General features: G+C 41.7%; 1 protein-coding gene across 1 annotated transcript; it reads right to left on the bottom strand.

Annotated features, from left to right (window-relative positions):
- LOC124653078 (protein PHR1-LIKE 2-like) lies at positions 1-5,670 on the bottom strand. Its single transcript, XM_047192131.1, has 7 exons — positions 5,517-5,670; positions 5,047-5,431; positions 3,618-3,694; positions 3,420-3,474; positions 1,650-1,719; positions 1,452-1,521; positions 1-627 (listed from the first exon to the last, which is right to left on the bottom strand). The coding sequence occupies exons 2-7, from the start codon at positions 5,222-5,224 to the stop codon at positions 310-312; spliced, it is 768 nt and encodes a 255-aa protein (XP_047048087.1). The 5' UTR covers positions 5,225-5,431; positions 5,517-5,670; the 3' UTR covers positions 1-309.
- Positions 5,671-26,487: the final 20,817 nt, after the last annotated feature.

Raw genomic sequence — 26,487 nt, 5'->3', positions numbered from 1 at the left:
TACACAGAAATATAGGAATTGATCGTTGGAATGTGCAGAATGTATATGTGTTATGTTAGAATCAGAAGTTATGATAATAATAAAAACTTGATAGTACCAATTAAGGCACCTGACTAGCACATTAGGCATTTTACATACAAACTTAGGTTGCTGATTCTGACTGATACAACCTTGCTTCGTTGCATGCACTAGCAAGAGAAACAAGTCAGTAAAAACAGATTGGCAGACCATTGTCGTTGCGGGATTTGACATGGCCACCACGGAGAAGGAAGCCAGAGCTTTCATCCAGATTTTGTCGACAAACATAACTCAGCAGGAGGACTTGCGTTTAAACTCAGTTGATCTTTGGAGAAGCAGCTGGCCTTCCATGCCGGAGGGAGACGGCTTGCCTCCTGGGCTGTGCAAGTTGTTCGAGCTGACGGAGAGCTGGTGGAAGACAGAGGAGCTCAGCGCGTCTGTGGCAGTGCCACACATGAAACCACCGGAGGATAGCTCCGGGAGATTGTTGTCAGAGACGCCGAAGCTACTCGAGGAAAACTGCTCGGTCACAATCTTGCATGCCTTCTCTAGCAGAGTGTTGATGTACGTCGTGTACGCATCCATCCTTATATCGACATGCTTCTGGACCTGATCACGGGAAAGAAAGGCAGTCAAGTTTCGTGTGATGAACAGAGCATTTGTTCTTTTATACTCATTCCTTGCCATAATGTAGTGCATATAATTTTTTTCAAAAGTCAAACTAGCTAATGTTCGATCATGTTTATTGAGAAAATTATCTGTATCTATAGTACAAAATAAATACCATATGAAAATATACATGATGATGAATCTATTGGTACTGATTTGGTATTCTAGATATTTTACCCTAAATACTTGGTCAAAATTTACCTCATTTGACTTTTAATTTTTTTTTTATACGCACTACACTTTGGCAAGGAGTGAGTACTAAAAGTATAGAAATAAGCAGGTATTACAAAATGTTAATGCGTACAAACAGATGATTTCAATATAATTGTTAATGAATGTCCAACAACTACAAGCTCACAAATCATGGAAGGAGCTGCTCTTCTCAGTTTTTTTGGGGCCTCGGTTTTTATTTTTACAAAGCAATTGTTTAAGAAATTAGTCACAATACGCAAATAACTCCCCAAACATACTGCCTCTAGCATAAACCCCACAGAGTAGTGTTTTGTCAATGGTGAATACTCTCTGACTCTGCTGTTTTCTGTTAGAGTGATGGTCCTCTAAAATTTAACCACACACAGCAGCAATATTAGATAAAGTGAGCACAGTGAGTACAAAAGAGTCAGACAAGTTAAGCCTGCGCAGGACTCCATATCCTTCGGACAATGTACCAACAAATTCCACTCCAACCTTAAATGTGTAAAGATACTGAAGTTGATGAGTAAATCCTTCTTGTCTGACAGCACACAAGAAGCAGTCAAACTTACCTCCACTTGTTCATGCAGGCTTCGTTGCATTTCCATCTGTGCTCTCAGTGCTTCTTTAACTTCTTGACTTCTGCAGTGAGTAATTGTAACATGTAACTCAATCAAAGTAGATATCATAAATGTACTCATATTCTGTTAAAAAGGAAAGAAAGAGAAAATGGCATGCTGGCTGGACAAGGAGTAGCCCATGGAACTTACTCTTTTGCATCTTGAGTAGAAACTCTGGGAGACAGGCTCATTCCACCTTGACCATCTAGAAGATAGGACCCTGCAAATCAGGGAGACCGGGGAACCCAGACACAGCACAGAAGTCAGAAGGAAAAAATACACAAATTTAACAGATGTTCATCCTAGACTAGTACTGAATTTCTTCATAAAATCATTGCAGAACTTCTGGTCCATAATTGTGTACAGTTTCTCACAAGATATGCAAGGGGCTGTTTTTACTAAGTTACTCGTGATTGACAAGAGGAAATCATACAGTGAACTGCACTAGTCAATGTGTGTGCTACCAAGCAAGGCAGATGCATCATAAACTCGAAAGGATGCAACTAATGTTTGACACCTAGACAACTACTGGTCTCCTTTACATATTCTTGCAATCTTGTCTGACACTTCCTTTTTATGTGTTCCGACCTTTGTGACTATTAGAGCCAAGGACAGAGACATAGATGAAAATGAGAGAGACTGTAAGTTCATTAAACCTGACTTCTCTTTTCATTTTCATCCTTAGAATTTGAACGGCCATATCTTCTTATCTAACTGTCTGATCTATATTTCTACAATATATTTGGTTTGAACCTTTGTGATCCATATGATCATATTAACAAAATAAGACCCACCTTGCATATACTTTGACAGTGTAATGAGCATAATTAAGAAGCAACTATTAGCTAGTTGGGGCTACAACACTGGAGTACTTGCCAACAGATTTATACCACTAGCGCCTATGCATGTTACTTGCTCACAAAATTGCCCTGTTATATTTTGCGGCAAGCGTAGACTCAACAATACTAATAGTGGTCACTCAACATTGCTTGCTAGTGACTTTATATGTTATAATTTAGTAACACTTATGAAGGGTTTTCCCAGGAGAGCTTCGCAATGTGAACACGGTGATCAACATAGTCAAGGATAAGATCGAGCATCGGCGCCATGTCACATATGAACCACTACAGGTTGCGCGAGCCTATGTGAGAGTTGAGCTTTAGGCGTTCCTGTTGTGTTGGCCTACGGCCAAAACTCTTATAAATTTACTTGCTTCTCCTTTTAATGAAAAGATGTGCAAATGCTTTTTGCATGTGCTTTAAAAAACAAGATGGGCAGCTGAGAGCTACATTACATAGAGGCATGAACCATCTCGTGGCTGCTTGCACAGAAAGACCAAAGCACTACCTATAGTGGAATAGATTTACTGACAATTTGCCAGAATTTGGTAAAGAAAGCATAACTGCAACGGGAAAGTGCAACTGTAGGATATGTCCAGAACTGCTAGCTTAATTTCTAAGCATTTACATGTGATGATATCATGCTGCAATTAAGTGATAATGTAACCAAACATTGAAATTACTGCGGACTGCGCAAGATCAGATTCTAGGTTTGTTTTCCTCTTTAATTACACATATGTAGATACAAAATATTAATGTGATTATCCAATTCAAAATAATGGTTGCCCAACTGGATTACCAGCGATGTGCGCACATGAAAAATATTGATCATTTCAATGCATAACAACAATAATCAAAACTTCCTGCTACAAACCTGCTACAGTTCATGCAAAATTGTGTGAAGGAAAAAAAAAAGCACACCCACAGAGCATAAAATATTGCTTCCATCACTCCCTGAAATCCTATATCTCAGTGATGTCAATAACATCAGTTCCCCTATAGTCCCACTAACATTCAAACCCTACACAATTCAGTTCCTGACATAAATAGCAAGATCTGTAGATTGCTTTGTATTACTTACCATCTTTAGATTGCTCCGGCGTCTCTTTGCCCGGTTGTTTTCCCATTCTGTATTTCTGGTGATGAGGACAAAAGAGAAAACACAAAATGACAAAGATGTTTTTAAGGCATCGTAAGAAAGATGTCACCTAATGCAGAGGCCAGGGGAGCCCTCTTTTTCGTAATTTATTTAGTGCAATGGCAAGAAAATATGAAGTACCTGAAGATGGCTCTTCAAGTGGAAAAGTGTGAGTCCCTTCACACCCATTGTCCTTAAGATAGTTTTCGGTGTTGCTTCTGCAAGAAAGATCATGCATTTAACACCTATATTCAGAAGTTTGAAAGATAGGTCGTAGCAAGTTAGCATGTTGTACCAGTTAGTGCTCGCTCAGTGACATAACAAACATGTATGTAAAAGAAAGAAACCAAATTTTTGCTACTTCCACAAAACAACTTGCAATGGACACACAGGCCCAGACGCACACGCACACGCAAACGGCCATGGCCACAGACATGCCCTCGCACGCACGCGCTTGGTTCTTTGAATAGCTGCCACAACCAGCATGTATAGCCATTAACCAAGCTTCTAGATATTCTGATGACCGACATATCATCAATATCGATGGTACCAAGACCAACTCAACATAACATTTTGTCATTTTCCATAAATACACACATAACGGCCAATATGAATGATACATTGACCAATAATTTAGTTGGTATACACTGATATGCAGTTGGCAGGGTTTTTCTTAAAAAAATTGATTAGAAAATTTACAAATGTGCACCTTTAGGACATTATCAAATCAATCCATCATTTGTGTAACAATTTGCCATTACAATAAACCTATTAAATGTAAATATTTGCCTTCCGAGTTCCGATATAACTACATATGATCTGATATACCAACCGATATCGAATAATCCAAAGCCAGATCGATATGAACCAATGTCCGATATTTTGGGGCTTAACCATAACTGCCATTTTGTTCAGCAATGTGCTATGATGGCAAGCAACAAATATCACCATATCCCAGGACAAATAAAACTGAAATCACAACTGTAACCCCCAGAATGTCGTCAATGAAACAAACCCTTGATTGCGCAGCAGCTTCTTTGGATACCTAACAGGATTATCGCCATTTCTCTCTGAAGGGTATAACCAACTCATGTGGTTCCTGCAGGGAACTGAAATCCAATATATCAACCAAAGTCACCCTTTCGCCTGAATCACCATGGAAACCTGAAGCTTGTACTAAGAAAAAAGGCCATAGCCCTCTCACGAAACATCTCTCCAAAGCCAGCGAGGACCACACGTTCCGCCTCAAAATCCGTCATGAGCAGAGCTTGCTGGATGGTTCCCAGCTCCAAAGCATGCTAAATTTGCGTTTCTACTTCTTCCAGCAGCTCGCATTTCAGGGGAGTTTTGCTCAAAGTAACAAAACCCTCAAACTTTTCCTAAAATTTCAGCACAAAGATCCCCAAATGGCTCAAATCCTTGTTCCGCAACCGGCAAGTGGACTCACATGCATGCCGCGCTCGAATCAGCGGTTGCATGAAGCGAAGCGCACCAAGCAAGCACGCATTGCCCTAACTCCAATGGCCAAGAATGGAGAAAATGGGAAGGGGAGAGAGAGGAAAAATCTTACTCTCGGCCCCGCCGAGCTGGGCGACGGCATCGACGAAGCGCTCGTGGAGGTCGGCGGTCCAGCGGAGCCGCGGCTTGGGGTCCGCCGTGAGCACGAGGCTCGGCGCGCCGCCGGAGCGCGGCACCTCGCCGGGGCCCGGCCCGTCCGTGCGGTGGTGGATCAGGCCAGGGGGGAACATCTCCTCCTCCACTCCAGCCAAGAACAGAGGGAGAGAGAGAGGCCTTCTCCTTCGTCCCCAAAAGCGAAGTAGGATCCAACGGAAAGTCCCCCGGCTTTCTCTCCCCTGCCTGCTTCTTGCTTCTCTTCTGCTGCTGCCTTTTTCCACTGCTGCCAGTGATTTCTCTCTCTAACCTCTCTCTTCCCAGTGGTTTGTGAAGACCTCCTCCTGCACATTAACGATTAACAAAGCTTGTCAAAGCAGAGCTGCAATGTCATTTTCTACTGTTCACTGAGTACCACATCCGACTTACTTCCAGTGTCAGCAAAAATATCTTGCTAATATGGTCCAGCAGCTACAAAGACAGTTTCTTTCTTCAGTCTCAGATAGACACAATACCACTTCTACTGCTCGTTTATCACTGCCAGACTGCCAGGAGAAAAATGGATGACGAGTTCCCGGTGCTGGGGCAATGATTGGCGCATTGAATTTTCGTTCTATCTTTCAGCTTGGCGTCCGCCCTTTATCGACTACTATCTCGATCTGTTCTGTCTCTGTATGCGTGATTGTTTGGTGAGGGGCAAATTGGCAACTGGGTTTAGTTTATTTTCGGATTTCGTTTCCTTAAAGTAAAAGCTAGTGGCTGGATGGAAGCTAGCGGCAGCTCATGTGATTGAGGACCGACCGAACGGACCACTTGCTGCCTCTACTCCGTTTGTTTATTTTCCCACTTATGTACAATACAATCCAACTTTGCACTGGCCCGGCACATGCTCCTGTCTGTGTCCAGACGTCATGCGTGTTTCCCCACGCAGACATCGGCCAAAAAAATAATTATATCACATTATTACTGGAGTACTTGCTCGAACTCGAAGCCCTGGGTCAGTAACTCGTATACAAAAATCGAGTCTAGTCAACTGAAAAGTACCATTTTCTGCAGAGAAATATTACCGACTCAGGGCATCTTAAGGTAGACTAACCATGGAGCTGGGGCGAAGCCAGAAAAAAGACCATTGGTGTCATTTTCAATTTTTAAGAGAATTGTTTCGTTTACAAAGGGAGATAGTAGAAATCCATTGCTATCATTGACCCCAATCAATACATGCTAGCTCCGCCCTATATTAGTAGTAGTTGTTGACCTAAGATGAAAAGGAGTAAAATTTCATTTTTTGTGCTCTATTTAGTGTCCATACCGAAAATGAATGCATCCCGCACGAAGTCATAAAATTCTAAAAAAAAACGGAGCAAGTTTCAAAAACAAAGAAAGAAGTAAATGAATTTTAGTAGATAAAGTATTAATGGTCATTATGAAGAAATCCTTTACAAGAGTGATAGGTTAGTTACATATATATATATATATATAAATCAAGATCTAGTGACATAACGCAAGGTTTTTCAAAAAAAAAAAAGAACAAATCTTTGAAGCGTGTTAAATTAATTTGTTATTCCCGTAACCTCAAAAGAAGAATTGAGAATTGGAATGAGTGCCAAGAATTCTTGGGATCTCATGGGGATTCTTGATTGGAGCTGAGCTAACCATATCCTATAGCCGTATTTCTCTGGTTAATAAAATCCAAAAAATTTATCGTTTCCAAGGGATACACTTGGAGTTTATTCAAGGCTAGAGAAAGAAGCTGATCTCATTGTAAAATCTACTGAAATTAGTGATGTACCTGAGGATCACACTAGTGACGTACCTGATGAGGATGAACCATGGACATTAGTCTATAGTAGAAAAAAGGGGAGAAGAAAGCTAATATCTAAAAATGGTAGTAGCCATAATTTGAAACCCTAGAGGCTTGAATAGGCCTAATAAGCTTACTAGAGTGCATGATCTCATTAGAGAGATATGCCCTGATATTATTTGTTTCTCTGAGTCAAAAAAAGAAGATTTCTCTAGTTTACAGTTGCAATAACTAGATCCTGGAGGAAAATTCTCTTGGAACTGGTTGACAGCTGTTAAGACTGCTGGTGGTATCCTTGTTGGCATTAGCCTTGACTTGTTTGATATAGTTAAGTGAGATATCTTTACTTACTGTGTCTCTGTGCAAGTAAAAGCCAAAAAAAAATGTTGTTTGGAGAGTCATTATTGTATATGGCTCTGACTATGAGGAACATAAATTAGATTTTATCAATGAGTTACATAATGTGTATGCTTGTTGGAATGGTCCTACTTTAATTGGTGGTAACTTCAATCTCATTAGAGAAGGATGTGAAAAGAATACTGGTAATATAAATCAACACTGGGCCAATTTGTTCAATGACTGGATTAACAAATTCAATCTTATGGAGCTCAAGAATCCTAGTAGGCAATTCTCTTGGGCTAATAACCAGGATAATTTGGTCATGGCCTTGCTAGATAGAGTTTTTGTTTCTACTTGTTGGGACTCTTTGTTCTCTGCTAGTAGTTTATCTTCAAAAGCTGGAGTTGGTAGTGATCATACCCCTCTTGTTGTGGATATTGGTGCTTTGAAAATTCCTCATGATAAACAATTTAGATTTGAAAAATGGTGGCTTAAGATTGAGGGTTTTGAGAAAGTGGTAGCCAAATTTCGGCAAACCCCCTGTCATCTCCAAAGTTCTATTGATAGATGGCAATTTAAAATGAGGAAAACTAGAAAAGGTTTGGAAGGCTGGTCAGCCAATATTGACTATGCTCAAAGGAAACTTAAACAAGGGCTGGTTGCTGAATATGATTACTTGACATTGCTTGTGAAACTCAATGTTTATCTCCTGTTTCTAAAACTAGAATGAAGAATATTTCTGTTGAGCTTGCTAATATTTGGAGAAATGAGGAGATTAAGGCTAGACAAAGGTTTAGGGAAAGATATATTTTGGAAGGTGATCGTAATACTGCTTACTTCCATTCTGTAGCAAATCAGAGGAGAAGAAAGAAGCATATGGGTCAGCTGCAAGGTGATACACGGATGGTAGAAGATAATAAAGGCATGTTAGATATTGTTGTTAATTATTACAAGAACCTTTTCTACAAAGAACCTTGCCTTGACATTGATTTAGTGGATGATTTTTGGGACCCTGAGGATATGTTGTCCCAAGATCATAATGATATGCTTGATGCTGCTTTTCCTGAAAAAGAGGTAAAGGAAGCAATCTTTGGCTCTTATGCTGAGGGTGCTCCTGGTCCTGATGGTTTTTCCTTCCTTTTTTATCAACACCTTTGGGAGCTCATTAGAGCTGATTTCATGGTTATGGTGAAGGATTGGAATGAAGGGAGACTGGATCTATTTAGACTGAACTTTTCTTTGTTGACTTTGATTCCCAAGGAAGTTGAAGCTATAAATATATAGAAATTCAGACCCATTGCCTTAACTAACTGTAGTTTCAAGATCTTCTCTAAACGTGCCACCAATAGGTTGGGTGTGGTTAATGAAGAACTTATTTCTCCTAACCAAACAACTTTTATTAAGGGGAGGTATATACTTGAGAGTGTTCTCTGCACATGAAGTTATTCATAATGCAGTGCACAATGGTTAGTCTGGTTTTATTTTTAAGCTTGATTATGAAAAGGCATATGGCAGGGTTGATAGAGATTTTCTCTTGAGAGTCGTGAGGATGAGGGGCTTTAGCCCTAGATGGATGTCTATCATTGAGGGGCTTTTGCATAATGGGTCTGTGGGTGTTAGGATCAATGATTGCAATAGTCATTTCTTTCTTACTACTAGAGGTGTGAGGCAATGGGATCCTATATCCCCTATCCTTTTTAACTTTGTGGTTGATGTCTTCATTAAAATCATGTCCAAGGCTGCTGCTAATAGACAGTTAGCTGGGCTTATGCAAGAATTGGGAGAGGGGGGTATCATTAGTATGCAGTATGCTGATGATATCTTCTGCCATAAATTTGGAATGGATCATGACTTGTTTTGAGCATATGTCTGGCATGAGGATCAACTTCCACAAGTGTGATTTAGTTCCTATTAATGTGGATGAGAATAATGCACAGTATATTGCTCAAACTTTGAGTTGTAAACTGGGTGAATTTCCTATGCAATATTTAGGAGTTCCCCTACATCACAATAAACTTAGGAGAGAAGATATACAACCTGTTGTTGATAAAATCCTTAAAAGGGCTGCTGGTTGGAGGGGAAAGATTCTTAACCATGCTGCTAAACTAGATCTGGTTAGAAGTGTCCTCACTAGCATTCCTATTTACTTACTTAGTGTGATCAAGTTCCCCAAATTGGCCATTACCCTTATTAATTCTCAGATGGCTCACTGCCTCTAGGATAATTATGAGGGGAATCACAAGTATCACTTAGCTAACTGGGGTTTGGTCACTAGAAAAAAAATAGCATGGAGGCTTAGGCATTCCCGACTTATCAGAGATGAATATGTGCTTGTTAGCCTCTTGGATTAAACGATATAACTTGAATGAGAACAAGTTGTGGAAACAGATTATTGACAGCAAGTATAATGTTGATAACCCCAATTTCTTCTCTTGCTCATCTACTGGTGCCTCTCCCTTCTGGAAAGGGGTTATGTGGGCTGCTAAAGCTGCTAAGATGGGATAACAGTGGAAAGTGGGGGATGGGAGGAATGTTAAATTTTGGGAAGATCATTGGTTTGGATCTTGTAGCCTGGCCATTCAATACTGGGAAGTATATTTCCTAGTTAATGAGCAGGATAAGACCATTGCTGGTCTTTGGGATGAGGTTTCTTTCAAAGTAACCTTTAGAAGGTGTTTTGATCATAGGTTGATGGTGCAGTGGCTAGAAATCCAGCAAATTGCACAATCAATTAATTTGAACAATGTGAAAGATGCTTTGATTTGGATGTGGGAGGCCAATGGGGTCTGTAGTGTGAAATTCATGTATGTTGTGGTTAATTTTGGTGGGATCAAACCTGTTGACATTTGCTGGTGTGTAGTTAACACACGTCCGTTGGGAACCCCAAGAGGAAGGTGTGATGCGTACAGCAGCAAGTTTTCCCTCAGTAAGAAACCAAGGTTATCGAACCAGTAGGAGTCAAGTAACACGTGAAGGTCGTTGGTGACAGAGTGTAGTGCGGCGCAACACCAGGGATTCCGGCGCCAACGTGGAACCTGCACAACACAATTAAAATACTTTGCCCCAACGTAACAGTGAGGTTGTCAATCTCACCGGCTTGCTGTAAACAAAAGATTAAATGTATAGTGTGGAAGATGATGTTTGTTTGCGAAGAATAGTAAAGAACAAGTATTGCAGTAGATTGTATTTCAGATGTAAAAGAATGGACCGGTGTCTCTCCGATAAGAAATAGCATGTTGGGTGAACAAATTACAGTTGGGAAATTGACAAATAGAGAGGGCATAACAATGCACATACATATCACGATGACTACTATGAGATTTAATCAGGGCATTACGACAAAGTACATAGACCGCTATCCAAGCATGCATCTATGCCTAAAAAGTCCACCTTCAGAGTTAGCATCCGCACCCCTTCCGAGTATTAAGTTGCAAACAACAGACAATTGCATTAAGTATGGTGTGTAATGTAATCAACACAAATATCCTTAGACAAAGCATTGATGTTTTATCCCTAGTGGCAACAACACATCCACAACGTTAGAACTTTCTGTCACTGTCCTAGATTCCATGGAGGCATGAACCCACTATCGAGCATAAATACTCCCTCTTGGAGTTACAAGTATCAACTTGGCCAGAGCTTCTACTAGCAACGGAGAGCATGCAAGAACATAAACAACACATATATGATAGATTGATAATCAACTTGACATAGTATTCCATATTCATCGGATCCCAACAAACACAACATGTAGCATTACAAATAGATGATCTTGATCATGATAGGCAGCTCACAAGATCTATCATGATAGCACAATGAGGAGAAGATAACCATCTAGCTACTGCTATGGACCCATAGTCCAGGGGTGAACTACTCGCACATCAATCCGGAGGCGATCATGGCGATGAAGAGTCCTCCGGGAGATGATTCCCCTCTCCGGCAGGGTGCCGGAGGCGATCTCCTGAATCCCCCGAGATGGGATTGGCGGCGGCGTCTCTGGAAGGTTTTCCGTATCGTGGCTCTCGGTACAGGGGTTTTCGCGACGAAGGCTATAAGTAGGCGGAAGGGTAGGGTTGGAGGCGGCGCGAGGGCCCCACACCATAGGGCGGCGCGGGCCCCACCCAGGCCGCGCGGCCCTGTGGTGTCGGTGCCTCGTCGCCCCACTTCGTATCCCCTTCGGTCTTGTGGAAGCTCCGTGGAAAAATAAGACCCTGGGCATTGATTTCGTCCAATTCCGAGAATATTTCCTTTGTAGGATTTCTGAAACCAAAAACAGCAGAAAACAACAACTGGCTCTTCGGCATCTTGTCAACAGGTTAGTGCCGGAAAATGCAGAATAATGACATAAAGTGTGTATAAAACATGTGAGTATCATCATAAAAGTAGCATGGAACATAAGAAATTAAAGATATGTTTGAGACGTATCAACATTCATTGTGTTTGGAAAATAAAAGTGCCCCCAAAAATACATTTCTTTCTCTGGTTGTTGTTCTATAATAAGTTCCTCACTACAGATAACTTGGTCAAAACACAAAATGTTGATGATCTGACTTGTGTTTTTTTGTAATGAAGTTGAATCTTGCCAGCATTTGTTCTTTGAGTGTGTCGTTGATTCTAATATCTGGAAGGAGATAGGTTTAGTCTTGGGTCTTAAATTTAGAATTTCAAACATGTCTGATATCACCTCTCTTTGGAATGAAAAGAAAAAGAATACTTTATTCAATATGATCTTTGCTGCTATCCTGAGAACTATCTGGATTACCAGAAATGACCAAGTGTTCAATCGTTCTCAATGGTTTGGTATGCAGGGGATGTGGAGGCAAGTGGCTTACAACTGTGCTCAGTGGAAGATCCTACTGAAGGAGGAAGAAAGAGGAAAACTGAATCTGCTGCTGAGCAAACTGGAGATGTTGGCTCGGCTCCCACCGCTGCTGTCGTGGCCGGAGCCTGGCTGACCCCTCAGAAGAGGGCAAGATCGACCCTGGAGGTATGCGACATGAACATGACGAGGGGTTTTGGGCCGATGTTGATCACGACAGAAGACTTAGCAAGAACCCTGGAGGCCAATGATCTGATCTTGGTTGGTGACAGAGCAGGTTTCAAAGTCCTGGAGCGTCCATGAATGAAGTCATGGGGTGCTGGTGCTGATGTTTGTATGCCTTTCCATCTAGCCCTTCGCTATTTTCAGGAAACTCCTAGTCTTGTTGATTTGTAGCTAAAACTTGGTATGTGTGTGGTGTGTGAAAACTGTTAAGCCTTTGATGCAAGGCATCTGGCGGTTTGTAACAAAACTGAATGTGTTTTGGTAACTGAGGTTTCAGTTAAATGGAGCCGGGGTTTGGAGCCCTATTTTTTTTAAATCTACTGAAATGATAGAGTGCCTCGATTAGAAGAGTTTAATCTTGTGTTCCATAAAAAAAGTTAATCATTGTCATATATCCATTTTGTTCATTGAACTACAAAATCGGGCAAAATAATAACATTTATGTGCCATAGTATATTTAAAGAGTGGCACGAGGAGTTAAGCATGGAGCCACTCGAACCTTATTCTCTAAAAAGCACTCTTCATTGTTGTACTTGTCTGTAGTTAACTGAAAGTAGGGTCCGCAGAAATATTTGCAAGTTCAGAGCATCCAATGACTGAATTCTTGTTTGACTAGCCCTATAGTTTCTTTAATGTAAGTTTTTGCTGATTCTCTATTTCGGTCATTTGGATTAGACGGTCGGGCAAGTTCGATACTAATCTTTGAGTATCATAGTAATCTCAGAAGTGGCACAAGGACTTAGCATGGAGCCACCGAAACTCTTGTATCTAGAAAGCAAGCTTCACTTATCAATTATGTTCTACTCCCTCCTTTCTAAATTAGTTTTCATTCGTCAGATTTAGTCTAGATACGCATGTATATAGACGTGTTTTAGTGTGTACGTTTGCTTACTTTCGAAAACTGCTCTGGCAACTAATTCGAAGGGAGTGAGTATTGTTTATGTTGGTTTCTGCTAACCAATCTCACACACCAGGCCGGTTCACTCAAAAGTCACATGTATGTGAAATAAAAGTAATGTCTTCAATAATTTAGCTTGTCTTAAGAACAACTACTTTGTTACTAACCTTAGAATTTTTTCTAGACTAGATAAAGTAGTTGATCTGATTTGTAAAAAAATAAAAATAAAATGCAATGACTTGGAAGATTTTAATCTTGCGTTTAATAAATAAATATTAAATATTTGTGGCATCTCCATTTTTTCATTGTGTCAAGACCATGGTCCCTTGGTCAGCCCATCATACCTAGAGTCAGGGCTGATCGACGGGGAGCCTCTCGGCCAGATGGCCTCGATCTCTCGGTCGGGCCGCTCGACGATCATATTTGTGTGCAAGACACGTCAAGATTAGGCTACGGATTCTGTGGGATCGATATGATTGTAACCGGATGAGATCAAATCTTGGATACCTCAATTGTTAGGGTTTTCCTACTAGCGGTAGATGATCTTGGCACTTTTAACCCTAGATCACCATGTATATAAGGGGTCTAGGGGTCGGTCGAGCTTGAGACCCCTGAAGTTCGTCCCCAAGCGCAGAGAGATAATTCATCGGCCACACATAGAAAAAAGGCTTTGAGTGACATGTTTCCAACACAGGAAGGGAAACAGATCGACTACCCTTGGAGCCGACGAGTGTCCTTCTTGACGTGCCAAGAGTTAGGCACACACTTTTTGCGGTGTGTGAAGTTGGGGTTTCCCGTCTCCTATTGCAGGACCTGAGAGTGAATTGTAGCATCATTCTATAAATTTCCCCGATTGCTCATATTTTTTGGTAATTCAGTATGATGATGATACATTGGTGATTCGTAAGGCATCTCTTCTCAACTCATTTGTCCAAAAGCTCTTCTCACTCCTTTGCTGAATCTACTGGCATGAGAGTCAATTATTTTAAACATAAGGCCATAGGCCCGACTTTATATATAAAGCCATAGCGGCAACCATAGTAATGATACAACGAGAGTCTGAGACCAATACAATATCCACGCTCTAGACTAAAGTCTCGTACAAATGCCTCGTGGGAAGTCCACACCAAGAAAATAAAGACGACATAGCAATAGAAATAGTCAGGTGACCTCCGTCCTCATCCTTGCATAGAGGCACCTCAGCTGTCCCGCTGTCTGACCAGATCCCTCCAGCTCTGCATGTGAATAGACATGGTGAAGAGAATGTAAGCTGGATGCCCAATCACCTTCCCTTCGATAGGTAGCTTTTTGCGTGTAATCCAAAGCGTCCAACCTAGGGCTGTCAAAGCGAACCAAGCTAGCCTACGTATAGGTCCGGAGAGACCTTGGACTATCACGATGAACTCGCAGACCCCTGTCGGATTCCAATTACATGGGAGGAGTTCCCTCACCCCTCCCCACAGAAACTTGGCAAGGTGGCATGCGAAGAAGATATGATCGCAGTCCTCAAGCATGCCACACATAGCATAGCTTCCGTCAGATGGCCCACGTCGCTTAGCCACCTACTCCGCCTACAGGAGTTTCCCCCTAATCATTTGCCAAAGGAAGACTCTGATCTTGGGCGGCACCCTCGTTCGCCAGACCTCTTTGAAGTACGTGACTGACGCCCCTTGCGACAGTCTGAGGTACATCGAGTGTGTGGAAAAAAACCCGGAAGGTTCCAGTGCCCAAGACACCTGGTCCTCCCCCCATCGAAGGGGTACAGGCCGAAGATCCTACAGAGGTTCTCCCATTCGACTACCTCATCTTTATCGAAGATTATCCCGAACCTAATGTGCCATCCCTCAGCCATCCTCACTCTGTCCACATTGGCGAAGTGGTTGTCATAGCAAGCGAACAGCCGTGGGAAAAGCAAGTGGAGAGGTCCCTTCCCCGTCCACCAATCTAACCAGAAGTATGTCCGTCTCCCATCCCGGACACGGTGGTGTGCCCCTAGTTTAAAGTGTCATTTCACCTTCTGGATGGCGTTCCAAACCTGAGACCCTCTCGTTGGAACCTCTGGGGAGAACAAGTCTTTGTCGCCAAGATACTTAGCCCTAATGAGGTCTGCCCAAAGGCCCTCCTCTCCCTGATATAGTTTCCAGATCCATTTCAGCATGAAATAAATGTTCATGGCTTTCTTATTGAGAATTCCCAGCCCCCCAAATGATTTAGGCTTACATACGGTGGCCCAATCCACCATGTTATATTTGTGTTTGTTGCCCACCCCTTCCCAAAAGAATCGGGCCCGAGACGCGTTCATAGCCCCATGTGTCGCGTCGTAGAGGAGGTAGAGCCCCATGGCGAACATTGGTAAGCTCGATAGGCATGAGTTAGTCAGTTCTAGCCTCTGTGCAGATGCCAGGGAAGAGCCCCTACCATGGCTCCACCCTATGGCCAACCTTTTCGGTGAGGAAAAACCAATCCGCCACCGAAATCCTTTTGACACTAACCGGCAAGCCCAGATAGCGGATGGGGAAGGTCCCTAGCTGAAAGTGCATGGAGCCCCCATGTGTGGTTTTGGTAATTAATGACAATCCCTATGGACTAATGTTTGCATTGAGTTATATTTTTAGGAGTTGTCCATAGGCAATGCTTGAACCATACGTTGGCTTCAAGATTGCAATAAGAAGCAAATGAAGAAGATCAAGTGTCAAGTATATCTTGAAGATGAAGATGAAGTGAGCCCTCAAAGTTAACTTCAAGACATCAACATGATGAAGAATGAAGAAATGAAGTGCAAGTTCAAGATAAGCCATCTCGAAGAGATCCTTTGCTTGAATCTTGCCATCCATATCGTGATCATGGATATGAGAATATGCGACGAATAAGAAGCTCTCCCATGATGGATTATGGGGGAGCAATCCACAAGACTTCGTCAGGCAAGCACAATCAAGAAAGGTGTTCCATCTTGTTGTAATCAAGACCGTCATCATCGAGCTCAAGTGGAATGCGCAAGATTAAGGTTTGCTCTTGATAGGGTTTCTTTCTCACCAGTCTCATAGTGTAGTTGAAGACCGGTTTATAGTTTAGTTGTCGTACTATCAAGAGGGCTCTCGAGTGAGTAACTCGATCGTATCCTTTGGAGAGCTCAAACCCTTGCATCCTTGCGTCATCTTTCTTGGTTGTTATTTGTATCTTATCCTTGTCATGTTTTAGAGCTTGTGCTTATTCTCATGACAAACTCTAGTTCATAAAGAATGGTTTTTGCACGGGCAACTTGTTGCATTTTCGAGGTTGTTGGTTTTACCGGTATGTATTTTTCAGATAGGTCAAAACTTTCATCATTTATTTCTAGCCTACTGATGCGTGTAGTTGACACGTCCGTTGGGAACCCCAAGAGGAAGGTGTGATGCGTACAGCGGCAAGTTTCCCTCAGTAAGAAACCAAGGTTTAATCGAACCAGTAGGAGTCAAGAAGCACGTTGAAGGTTGATGGCGGCGGGATGTAGTGCGGTGCAATACCGTAGATTCCGGCGCCAACGTGGAACCCGCACAACACAACCAAAGTACTTTGCCCCAACGAAACAAGTGAGGTTGTCAATCTCACCGGCTTGCCGTAACAAAGGGTTAACCGTATTGTGTGGAAGATGATTGTTTGCGAGAGAAAACAAGTAAAACAAGTATTGCAGCAGATTTGTATTTCAAGTATTAAAGAATGGACCGGGGTCCACAGCTCACTAGAGGTGTCTCTCCCATAAGATAAAAGCATGTTGGGTGAACAAATTACAGTCGGGCAATTGACAAATAGAGAGGGCATAACAATGCACATACATGACATGATAAGTATAGTGAGATTTAATTGGGCATTACGACAAAGTACATAGACCGCCATCCAACCGCATCTATGCCTAAAAAGTCCACCTTCGAGTTATCGTCCGAACCCCTTCTAGTATTAAGTTGCAAAGCAACAGACAATTGCATTAAGTATAGTGCGTAATGTAATCAACAACTACATCCTCGGACATAGCGCCAATGTTTTATCCCTAGTGGCAACAAGACAACACAACCTTAGAACTTTCGTCACCTGTCCCAGGTGTCAATGCGGCATGAACCCACTATCGAGCATAAATACTCCCTCTTGGAGTTAAAAGCAAAAACTTGGCCGAGCCTCTACTAGTAACGGAGAGCATGCAAGATCATAAACAACACATATGTAATAAATTGATAATTAACATAACATGGTATTCTCTATCCATCGGATCCCGACAAACACAACATAGAGTATTACAGATAGATGATCTTGATCATGTTAGGCAGCTCACAAGATTCGACAATGAAGCACAATGAGGAGAAGACAACCATCTAGCTACTGCTATGGACCCATAGTCCAGGGGTGAACTACTCACTCATCACTCCGGAGGCGACCATGGCGGTGTAGAGTCCTCGGGGAGATGAATCCCCTCTCCGAGCAGGGTGCCGGAGGAGATCTCCGTAATCCCCGAGATGGGATCGGCGGCGGCGGCGTCTCGCAAGGTTTTCCGTATCGTGGTTTTTCGCATCAGGGGTTTCGCGACGGAGGCTTTAAGTAGGCGGAAGGGCATAGTCGGGGGCCCGACGAGGGGCCCACACCATAGGGCGGCGCGGGCCCCCCTTGGCCGCGCCGCCATGTGGTGTCGCCACCTCGTGGCCCCACTTCGTATGCTCTTCGGTCTTCCGGAAGGTTCGTGGCAAAATAGGCCCCCGGGTCTTCGTTTCGTCCAATTCCGAGAATATTTCGTTACTAGGATTTCTGAAACCAAAAACAGCAGAAAACGAGAACCGACACTTCGTCATCTTGTTAATAGGTTAGTTCCGGAAAATGCACGAATATGACATAAAGTGTGCATAAAACATGTAGGTATCATCAATAATATGGCATAGAACATAAGAAATTATCGATACGTCGGAGACGTATCAAGCATCCCCAAGCTTAGTTCTGCTCGTCCCGAGCAGGTAAAACGATAACAAAGATAATTTCTGAAGTGATATGCCATCATAACCTTGATCATACTATTTTTAAACATATGTAGTGAATCTAGTGATCAAAACAATGGTAATGACATGAGTAAACAAGTGAATCATAAAGCGAAGACTTTTCATGAATAGTACTTCAAGACAAGTATTAATAAGTCTTGCATAAGAGTTAACTCATAAAGCAATAAATCAAAGTAAAGGTATTGAAACAACACAAAGGAAGATTAAGTTTCAGCGGTTGCTTTCAACTTGTAACATGTATATCTCATGGATAATAGTCAACATAGAGTAATATAACAAGTACAATATGCAAGTATGTAGGAATCAATGCACAGTTCACACAAGTGTTTGCTTCTTGAGGTGGAGAGAAATAGGTGAACTGACTCAACATAAAAGTAAAGAGAATGGTCCTTCAAAGAGGAAAGCATCGATTGCTATATTTGTGCTAGAGCTTTTATTTTGAAAACATGAAACAATTTTGTCAACGGTAGTAATAAAGCATATGAGTTATGAAAGTTATATCTTACAAGTTGCAAGCCTCATGCAGAGTATACTAATAGTGCCCGCACCTTGTCCTAATTAGCTTGGACTACCGGATCTTTGCAATGCACATGTTTTAACCAAGTGTCACAATGGGGTACCTCCATGTCGCCTGTACAAAGGTCTAAGGAGAAAGCTCGCATTTTGGATTTCTCGCTTTTGATTATTCTCAACTTAGACATTGATACGTCTCCGACGTATCGATAATTTCTTGTGTTCCATGCCACATTATTGATGTTATCTACATGTTTTATGCACACTTTATGTCATATTCGTGCATTTTCTGGAACTAACCTATTAACAAGATGCCGAAGTGCCGGCTCTCGTTTTCTCGCTGTTTTTGGTTTCGGAAATCCTAGTAACGAAATATTCTCGAATCGGACGAAATCAACGCCCAGTGTTCCTATTTTACCCGAAGCATCCGGAACACACGAGAACCGCCGGAGAAGGGGGGCAGGGCCACCACACCACACCCCGGCGCGGCCAAGGGGGGCGCGCCCCCTAGGGTGTGGGCCCCCGTAAGCCCTCCCGCGCCGCCTCTCCGCCTATATAAAGCCCCCGACCTAAAAACCTCGGGGCGTTCGACGAAAACCACGTAAACCTTCCGGAGCCGCCGCCATCGCGAAGCCAAGATCCGGGGGACATGAGTCTCTGTTCCGGCACCCGCCGGAGCGGGGAAGTGCCCCGGAAGGCTTCTCCATCGACACCGCTGCCATCTCCACCGCCATCTTCATCACCGCTGCTGCTCCCATGAGGAGGGAGTAGTTCTCCATCGAGGCTCGGGGCTGTACCGGTAGCTATGTGGTTCATCTCTCTCCTATGTGCTTCAATACAATAATCTCATGAGCTGCCTTACATGATTGAGATTCATATGATGATGCTTGTAATCTAGATGTCATTATGCTAGTCAAGTGAGTTTTACTTATGTGATCTCCGGAGACTCCTCGTCCCACGTGTGTAAAGGTGACAAGAGTGTGCAACGTGTGGGTCTCTTAGGCCATATTTCACGGAATACTTATTCACGGTTGAATGGCATAGTGAGGTGCTTATTTATATCTCTTTATGATTGCAATGTGTTTGTATCACAATTTATCTATGTGCTACTCTAGTGATGTGTTATTAAAGTAGTTTTATTCCTCCCGCACGTGTGCAAAGGTGACAAGTGTGTGCACCGTGCTAGTACTTGGTTTATGCTATGATCACGATCTCTTGTAGCTTGCGAAGTTAACTATTGCTATGATAATATTGATGTGATCTATTCCTCCTACATATGCATGAAGGTGACAAGTGTGCATGCTATGCTAGTACTTGGTTTAGTCTCGTTGATCTATCTTACACTAAAGGTTACTAAAATATGAGCATTATTGTGGAGCTTGTTAACTCCGGCATTGAGGGTTCGTGTAATCCTACGCAATGTGTTCATCATCCAACAAAAGTGTAGAGTATGCATTTATCTATTCCGTTATGTGATCAATGTTGAGAGTGTCCACTAGTGAAAGTCTATTCCCTAGGCCTTGTTCCTAAATATCGCTATCGCTGCTTGTTTACTCGTTTCTATCGCGTTACTACTGCCGCATTACTACCGCTTGTTTCATCGTTCGGGCAAAGCACTTTTCCGGTGTCGTTGCCGTTGCTACCGCTTATTCATACCACCTCGTATTTCACTATCTCTTCGCCGAACTAGTGCACCTATTAGGTGTGTTGGGGACACAAGAGACTTCTTGCTTTGTGGTTGCAGTGGTTGCATGAGAGGGATATCTTTGACCTCTTCCTCCCTGAGTTCGATAAACCTTGGGTATCCACTTAAGGGAAACTTGCTGCTGTTCTACAAACCTCTGCTCTTGGAGGCCCAACACTGTCTACAAGAATAGAAGCTCCCGTAGACATCAGACATCCATACCGGGACAACATGGACAACAGATAATGGACTCCTCTTTAATGCATAAGCATGTGGCAACAATTATTATTCTCATATGAGATTGAGGATATATGTCCAAAACTGAAACTTCCACCATGAATCATGGCTTTAGTTAGCGGCCCAAAGTTCTTCTCTAACAATATGCATGCTCCAACCATAAAGGTGGTAGATCTCTCTTACTTCGGACAAGACGGACATGCATGGCAACTCACATGATATTCAACAAAGAATAGTTGATGGCGTCCCCGTAAGCATGGTTATCGCACAACAAGCAACTTAATAAGAGATAAAGTGCATAAGTACATATTCAATACCACAATAGTTTCTAAGCTATTTGTCCCATGAGCTATATATTGCAAAGGTGAATGATGGAATTTTAAAGGTAGCACTCAAGCAATTTACTTTGGAATGGCGGATAAATACCATGTAGTAGGTAGGTATGGTGGACACAAATGGCATAGTGGTTGGCTCAAGTATTTTGGATGCATGAGAAGTATTCCCTCTCGATACAAGGTTTAGGCTAGCAAGGTTATTTGAAACAAACACAAGGATGAACGGTACAGCAAAACTCACATAAAAGACATATTGTAAACATTATAAGACTCCATACCGTCTTCCTTGTTGTTCAAAACTCAGTACTAGATGTTATCTAGACTCTAGAGAAACCAAATATGCAATCCAAATTAACAAGCTCTAAGTATTTCTTCATTAATGGGTGCAAAGTATATGATGCAAGAGCTTAAACATGAGCACAACAATTGCCAAGTATCAAATTATCCAAGACATTTTAGAATTACTACATGTAGCATTTTCCAATTCCAACCATATAACAATTTAACGAAGAAGGAACTTCGCCATGAATACTATGAGTAGAGCCTAAGGACATATTTGTCCATATGCTACAGCGGAGCGTGTCTCTCTCCCACAAAGTGAATGCTAGGATCCATTTTATTCAAACAAAACAAAAAACAAAAAAAAACCGACGCTCCAAGCAAAGTACATAAGATGTGACGGAATAAAAATATAGTTTCAGGGGAGGAACCTGATAATGTTGTCGATGAAGAAGGGGATGCCTTTGGCATACCCAAGCTTAGACGCTTGAGTCTTCTTATAATATGCAGGGGTGAACCACCGGGGCATCCCCAAGCTTAGAGCTTTCACTCTCCTTGATCATATTGCATCATACTCCTCTCTTGATCCTTGAAAACTTCCTCCACACCAAACTCGAAACAACTCATTAGAGGGTTAGTGCATAATAAAAATTCACATGTTCAGAGGTGACACAATCATTCTTAACACTTCTGGACATTGCATAAAGCTACTGGACATTAATGGATCAAAGAAATTCATCCAACATAGCAAAAGAGGCAATGCAAAATAAAAGGCAGAATCTGTCAAAACAGAACAGTCCGTAAAGATGGATTTTATTAGGCCACCAGACTTGCTCAAACGAAAATGCTCAAATTGAATGAAAGTTGCGTACATATCTGAGGATCATGCACGTAAATTGGCTTAATTTTCTGAGCTACCTACAGGGAGATAGACCCAGATTCGTGACAAGCAAAGAAATCTGGAACTGCGCAAGAATCCAAATCTAGTACTTACTTTTCTATCAAAGACTTTACTTGGCACAACAAAACTCAAAACTAAGATAAGGAGAGGTTGCTACAATAGTAAACAACTTCCAAGACACAAATTTAAAACAAAAATACTGTAGTAAAAACATGGGTTGTCTCCCATAAGCGCTTTTCTTTAACGCCTTTCAGCCTAGGCGCAGAAAGTGTAACTCAAGTAACATCAAGAGACGAAGCATCAACATCATAATTTGTTCTAATAATAGAATCATAAGGTAACTTCATTATCTTTATAGGGAAGTGTTCCATACCTTTCTTGAGAGGAAATTGATATTTAATATTACCTTCCTTCATATCAATAGTAGCACCAACGGCTCGAAGAAAAGGTCTTCCCAATATAATGGGGCAAGATGCATTGCATTCAATATCCAAGACAACAAAATCAACGGGGACAAGGTTATTGTTAACCATAATATGAACATTATCAACTCTCCCCAAAGGTTTCTTTTTAGCATTATCAGCGAGATTAACATCCAGATAACAATTTTTCAATGGTGGCAAGTCAAGCATAGCATAGACTTTTTTAGGCATAACAGAAATACTTGCACCAAGATCACATAAAGCATTACAATTAAAATCTTTGACTCTCATTTTAATAATGGGCTCCCAACCATCCTCTATCTTTCTAGGAATAGAAGTTTCAAGTTTTAGTTTCTCTTCTCTAGCTTTTATGAGAGCATTTGTAATATGTTTTGTGAAAGCCAAGTTTATAGCACTAGCATTGGGACTCTTAGCAAGTTTTTGCAAGAACTTTATAACTTCAGAGATGTGGCAATCATCAAAATCTAAATCATTACAATCTAAAGCAATGGGATTATCATCCCCAAGGTTGGAAAAAATTTCAGCAGCTTTATCACGAGCGGTTTCAAAGAGCTTTAGCAGTTTCGAGTAATTTTGCGCGCTTTGCACTAGGAGTTGAAGCATTGCCAACACCAATTATTTTACCATTAATAGTAGGAGGTGCAGCAACATATGAATCATTAGCATTGCTAGTGGTGGTAATAGTCCAAACTTTAGCTACATTTTCCTTTTTAGCTAGTTTTTCATTTTCTTCTCTATCCCACCTAGCACGCAGCTTCAGCCATTAATCTTATATTCTCATTAATTCTAACTTGGATGGCATTTGCTGTAGTAACAATTTTATTTTCAATATCCCTATTAGGCATAACTTTCAATTTCAAAAGATCAACATCAGAGGCAAGACTATCAACTCTAGAAACAAGAATATCAATTTTATTGAGCTTTTCCTCAACAGATTTGTTAAAAACAGTTTGTGTACTAATAAATTCTTTAAGCATGGCTTCAAGTCCAGGGGGTGTATTCCTATTATTTTTGTAACAATTCCCATAAGAATTAGCATAACCGTTACCATTATTATAAGGATATGGCCTATAGTTATTACTAGAATTGTTCCGATAAGCATTGTTGTTGAAATTATTATTTTTAATGAATTTTACATCAACATGTTCTTCTTGAGCAACCAATGAAGCTAATGGAACATTATTAGGATCAACATTAGTCCTATCATTCACAAGCATAGACATAATAGCATCAATCTTATCACTCAAGGAGGAGGATTCTTCAACAGAATTTACCTTCTTACCTTGTGGAGCTCTTTCCGTGTGCCATTCAGAGTAATTAACCATCATATTATCAAGGAGCTTTGTTGCTTCACCAAGAGTGATGGACATAAAGGTACCTCCAGCAGCTGAATCCAATAAATTCCGCGAAGAAAAATTTAGTCCCGCATAGAAGGTTTGGATGATCATCCAAGTAGTCGATCCATGGGTTGGGCAATTTTTAACTAGAGATTTCATTCTTTCCCAAGCTTGAGCAACATGTTCATTATCCAATTGTTTAAAATTCATTATGCTACTCCTCAAAGATATAATTTTAGCAGGGGGATAATATCTACCAATAAAAGCATCCTTGCATTTAGTCCAGGAATCAATACTATTCTTAGGCAGAGATAGCAACCAATCTTTAGCTCTTCCTCTTAATGAGAAAGGAAACAATTTTAATTTTATAATGTCACCATCTACATCTTTATACTTTTGCATCTCACGTAGTTCAACAAAATTATTGAGATGGGCAGCAGCATCATCAGAACTAACACCGTAAAATTGCTCTCGCATAACAAGATTCAAGTAAAGCAGGTTTAATTTCAAAGAATTCTCGCTGTAGTAGCAGGTGGAGCAATAGGTGTGCATAAGAAATCATTATTATTTGTGCTAGTGAAGTCACACAACTTAGTATTTTCAGGGTTGGCCATTTTAGCAATAGTAAATAAAGCAAACTAGATAAAGTAAATGCAAGTAAACTAATTTTTTTGTGTTTTTAATATAGCAAACAAGACAAGTAAATAAAGTAAAACTAGCAACTAATTTTTTTGTGTTTTGATATAATGCAGCAAACAAAGTAGTAAATAAAATAAAGCAAGACAAAAACAAAGTAAAGAGATTGAGAAGTGGAGACTCCCCTTGCAGCGTGTCTTGATCTCCCCAGCAACGGCGCCAGAAATTTGCTTGATGCGTGTAGTTGACACGTCCGTTGGGAACCCCAAGAGGAAGGTGTGATGCGTACAACGGCAAGTTTCCCTCAGTAAGAAACCAAGGTTTAATTGAACCAGTAGGAGTCAAGAAGCACGTTGAAGGTTGATGGCGGCGGGATGTAGTGCGGCGCAACACCAGAGATTCTGGCGCCAACGTGGAACCCGCACAACACAACCAAAGTACTTTGCCCCAACGAAACAGCTGAGGTTGTCAATCTCACCGGCTTGCTGTAACAAAGGGTTAACCGTATTGTGTGGAAGATGATTGTTTGCAGAGAAAACAAGTAAAACAAGTATTGCAAGCAGATTTGTATTTCAAGTATTAAAGAATGGACCGGGGTCCACAGTTCACTAGAGGTGTCTCTCCCATAAGATAAAAGCATGTTGGGTGAACAAATTACAGTCGGGCAATTGACAAATAGAGAGGGCATAACAATGCACATACATGACATGATAAGTATAGTGAGATTTAATTGGGCATTACGACAAAGTACATAGACCGCCATCCAACTGCATCTATGCCTAAAAAGTCCACCTTCAGGTTATCGTTCGAACCCCTTCCAGTATTAAGTTGCAAAGCAACAGACAATTGCATTAAGTATGGTGCGTAATGTAATCAACAACTACATCCTCGGACATAGCGCCAATGTTTTATCCCTAGTGGCAACAGCACAACACAACCTTAGAACTTTCTTCACTCGTCCCGGTGTCAATGCAGGCATGAACCCACTATCGAGCATAAATACTCCCTCTTGGAGTTAAAAGCAAAAACTTGGCCGAGCCTCTACTAGTAACGGAGAGCATGCAAGATCATAAACAACACATATGTAATAAATTGATAATTAACATAACATGGTATTCTCTATCCATCGGATCCCGACAAACACAACATAGAGTATTACAGATAGATGATCTTGATCATGTTAGGCAGCTCACAAGATCCGACAATGAAGCACAATGAGGAGAAGACAACCATCTAGCTACCGCTATGGACCCATAGTCCAGGGGTGAACTACTCACTCATCACTCCGGAGGCGACCATGGCGGTGTAGAATCCTCCGGAGATGAATCCCCTCTCCGGCAGGGTGCCGGAGGAGATCTCCCGTAATCCCCCGAGATGGGATCGGCGGCGGCGGCGTCTCGCAAGGTTTTCCGTATCGTGGTTTTTCGCATCGTGGGTTTCGCGACGGAGGCTTTAAGTAGGCGGAAGGGCGCAGTCGGGGCCCGACGAGGGGCCCACACCATAGGGCGGCGCGGCCCCCTTGGCCGCGCCGCCATGTGGTGTCGCCACCTCATGGCCCCACTTCGTATGCTCTTCGGTCTTCCGGAAGGTTCGTGGCAAAATAGGCCCCCGGGTCTTCGTTTCGTCCAATTCCGAGAATATTTCGTTACTAGGATTTCGAAACCAAAAACAGCAGAAAACAGGAACCGGCACTTCGGCATCTTGTTAATAGGTTAGTTCCAGAAAATGCACGAATATGACATAAAGTGTGCATAAAACATGTAGGTATCATCAATAATATGGCATAGAACATAAGAAATTATCGATACGTCGGAGACGTATCACCTACCTTACTGGACTATGATGGTTCCCTGCATGATCTTGTAGAGATTGTTACTAGCTTCGAAACGAGCCCAAGATCATCAAAATCGGAGTCCGAATGCAAAAGTTCTTCAAATT

The sequence above is a fragment of the Lolium rigidum genome, chromosome 5, assembly GCF_022539505.1.
Source record: "Lolium rigidum isolate FL_2022 chromosome 5, APGP_CSIRO_Lrig_0.1, whole genome shotgun sequence".
NCBI lineage: Eukaryota > Viridiplantae > Streptophyta > Magnoliopsida > Poales > Poaceae > Lolium > Lolium rigidum.
Note: the sequence above shows the minus strand (reverse complement) of the source record. Positions and strands in the feature narration are given on the sequence as shown.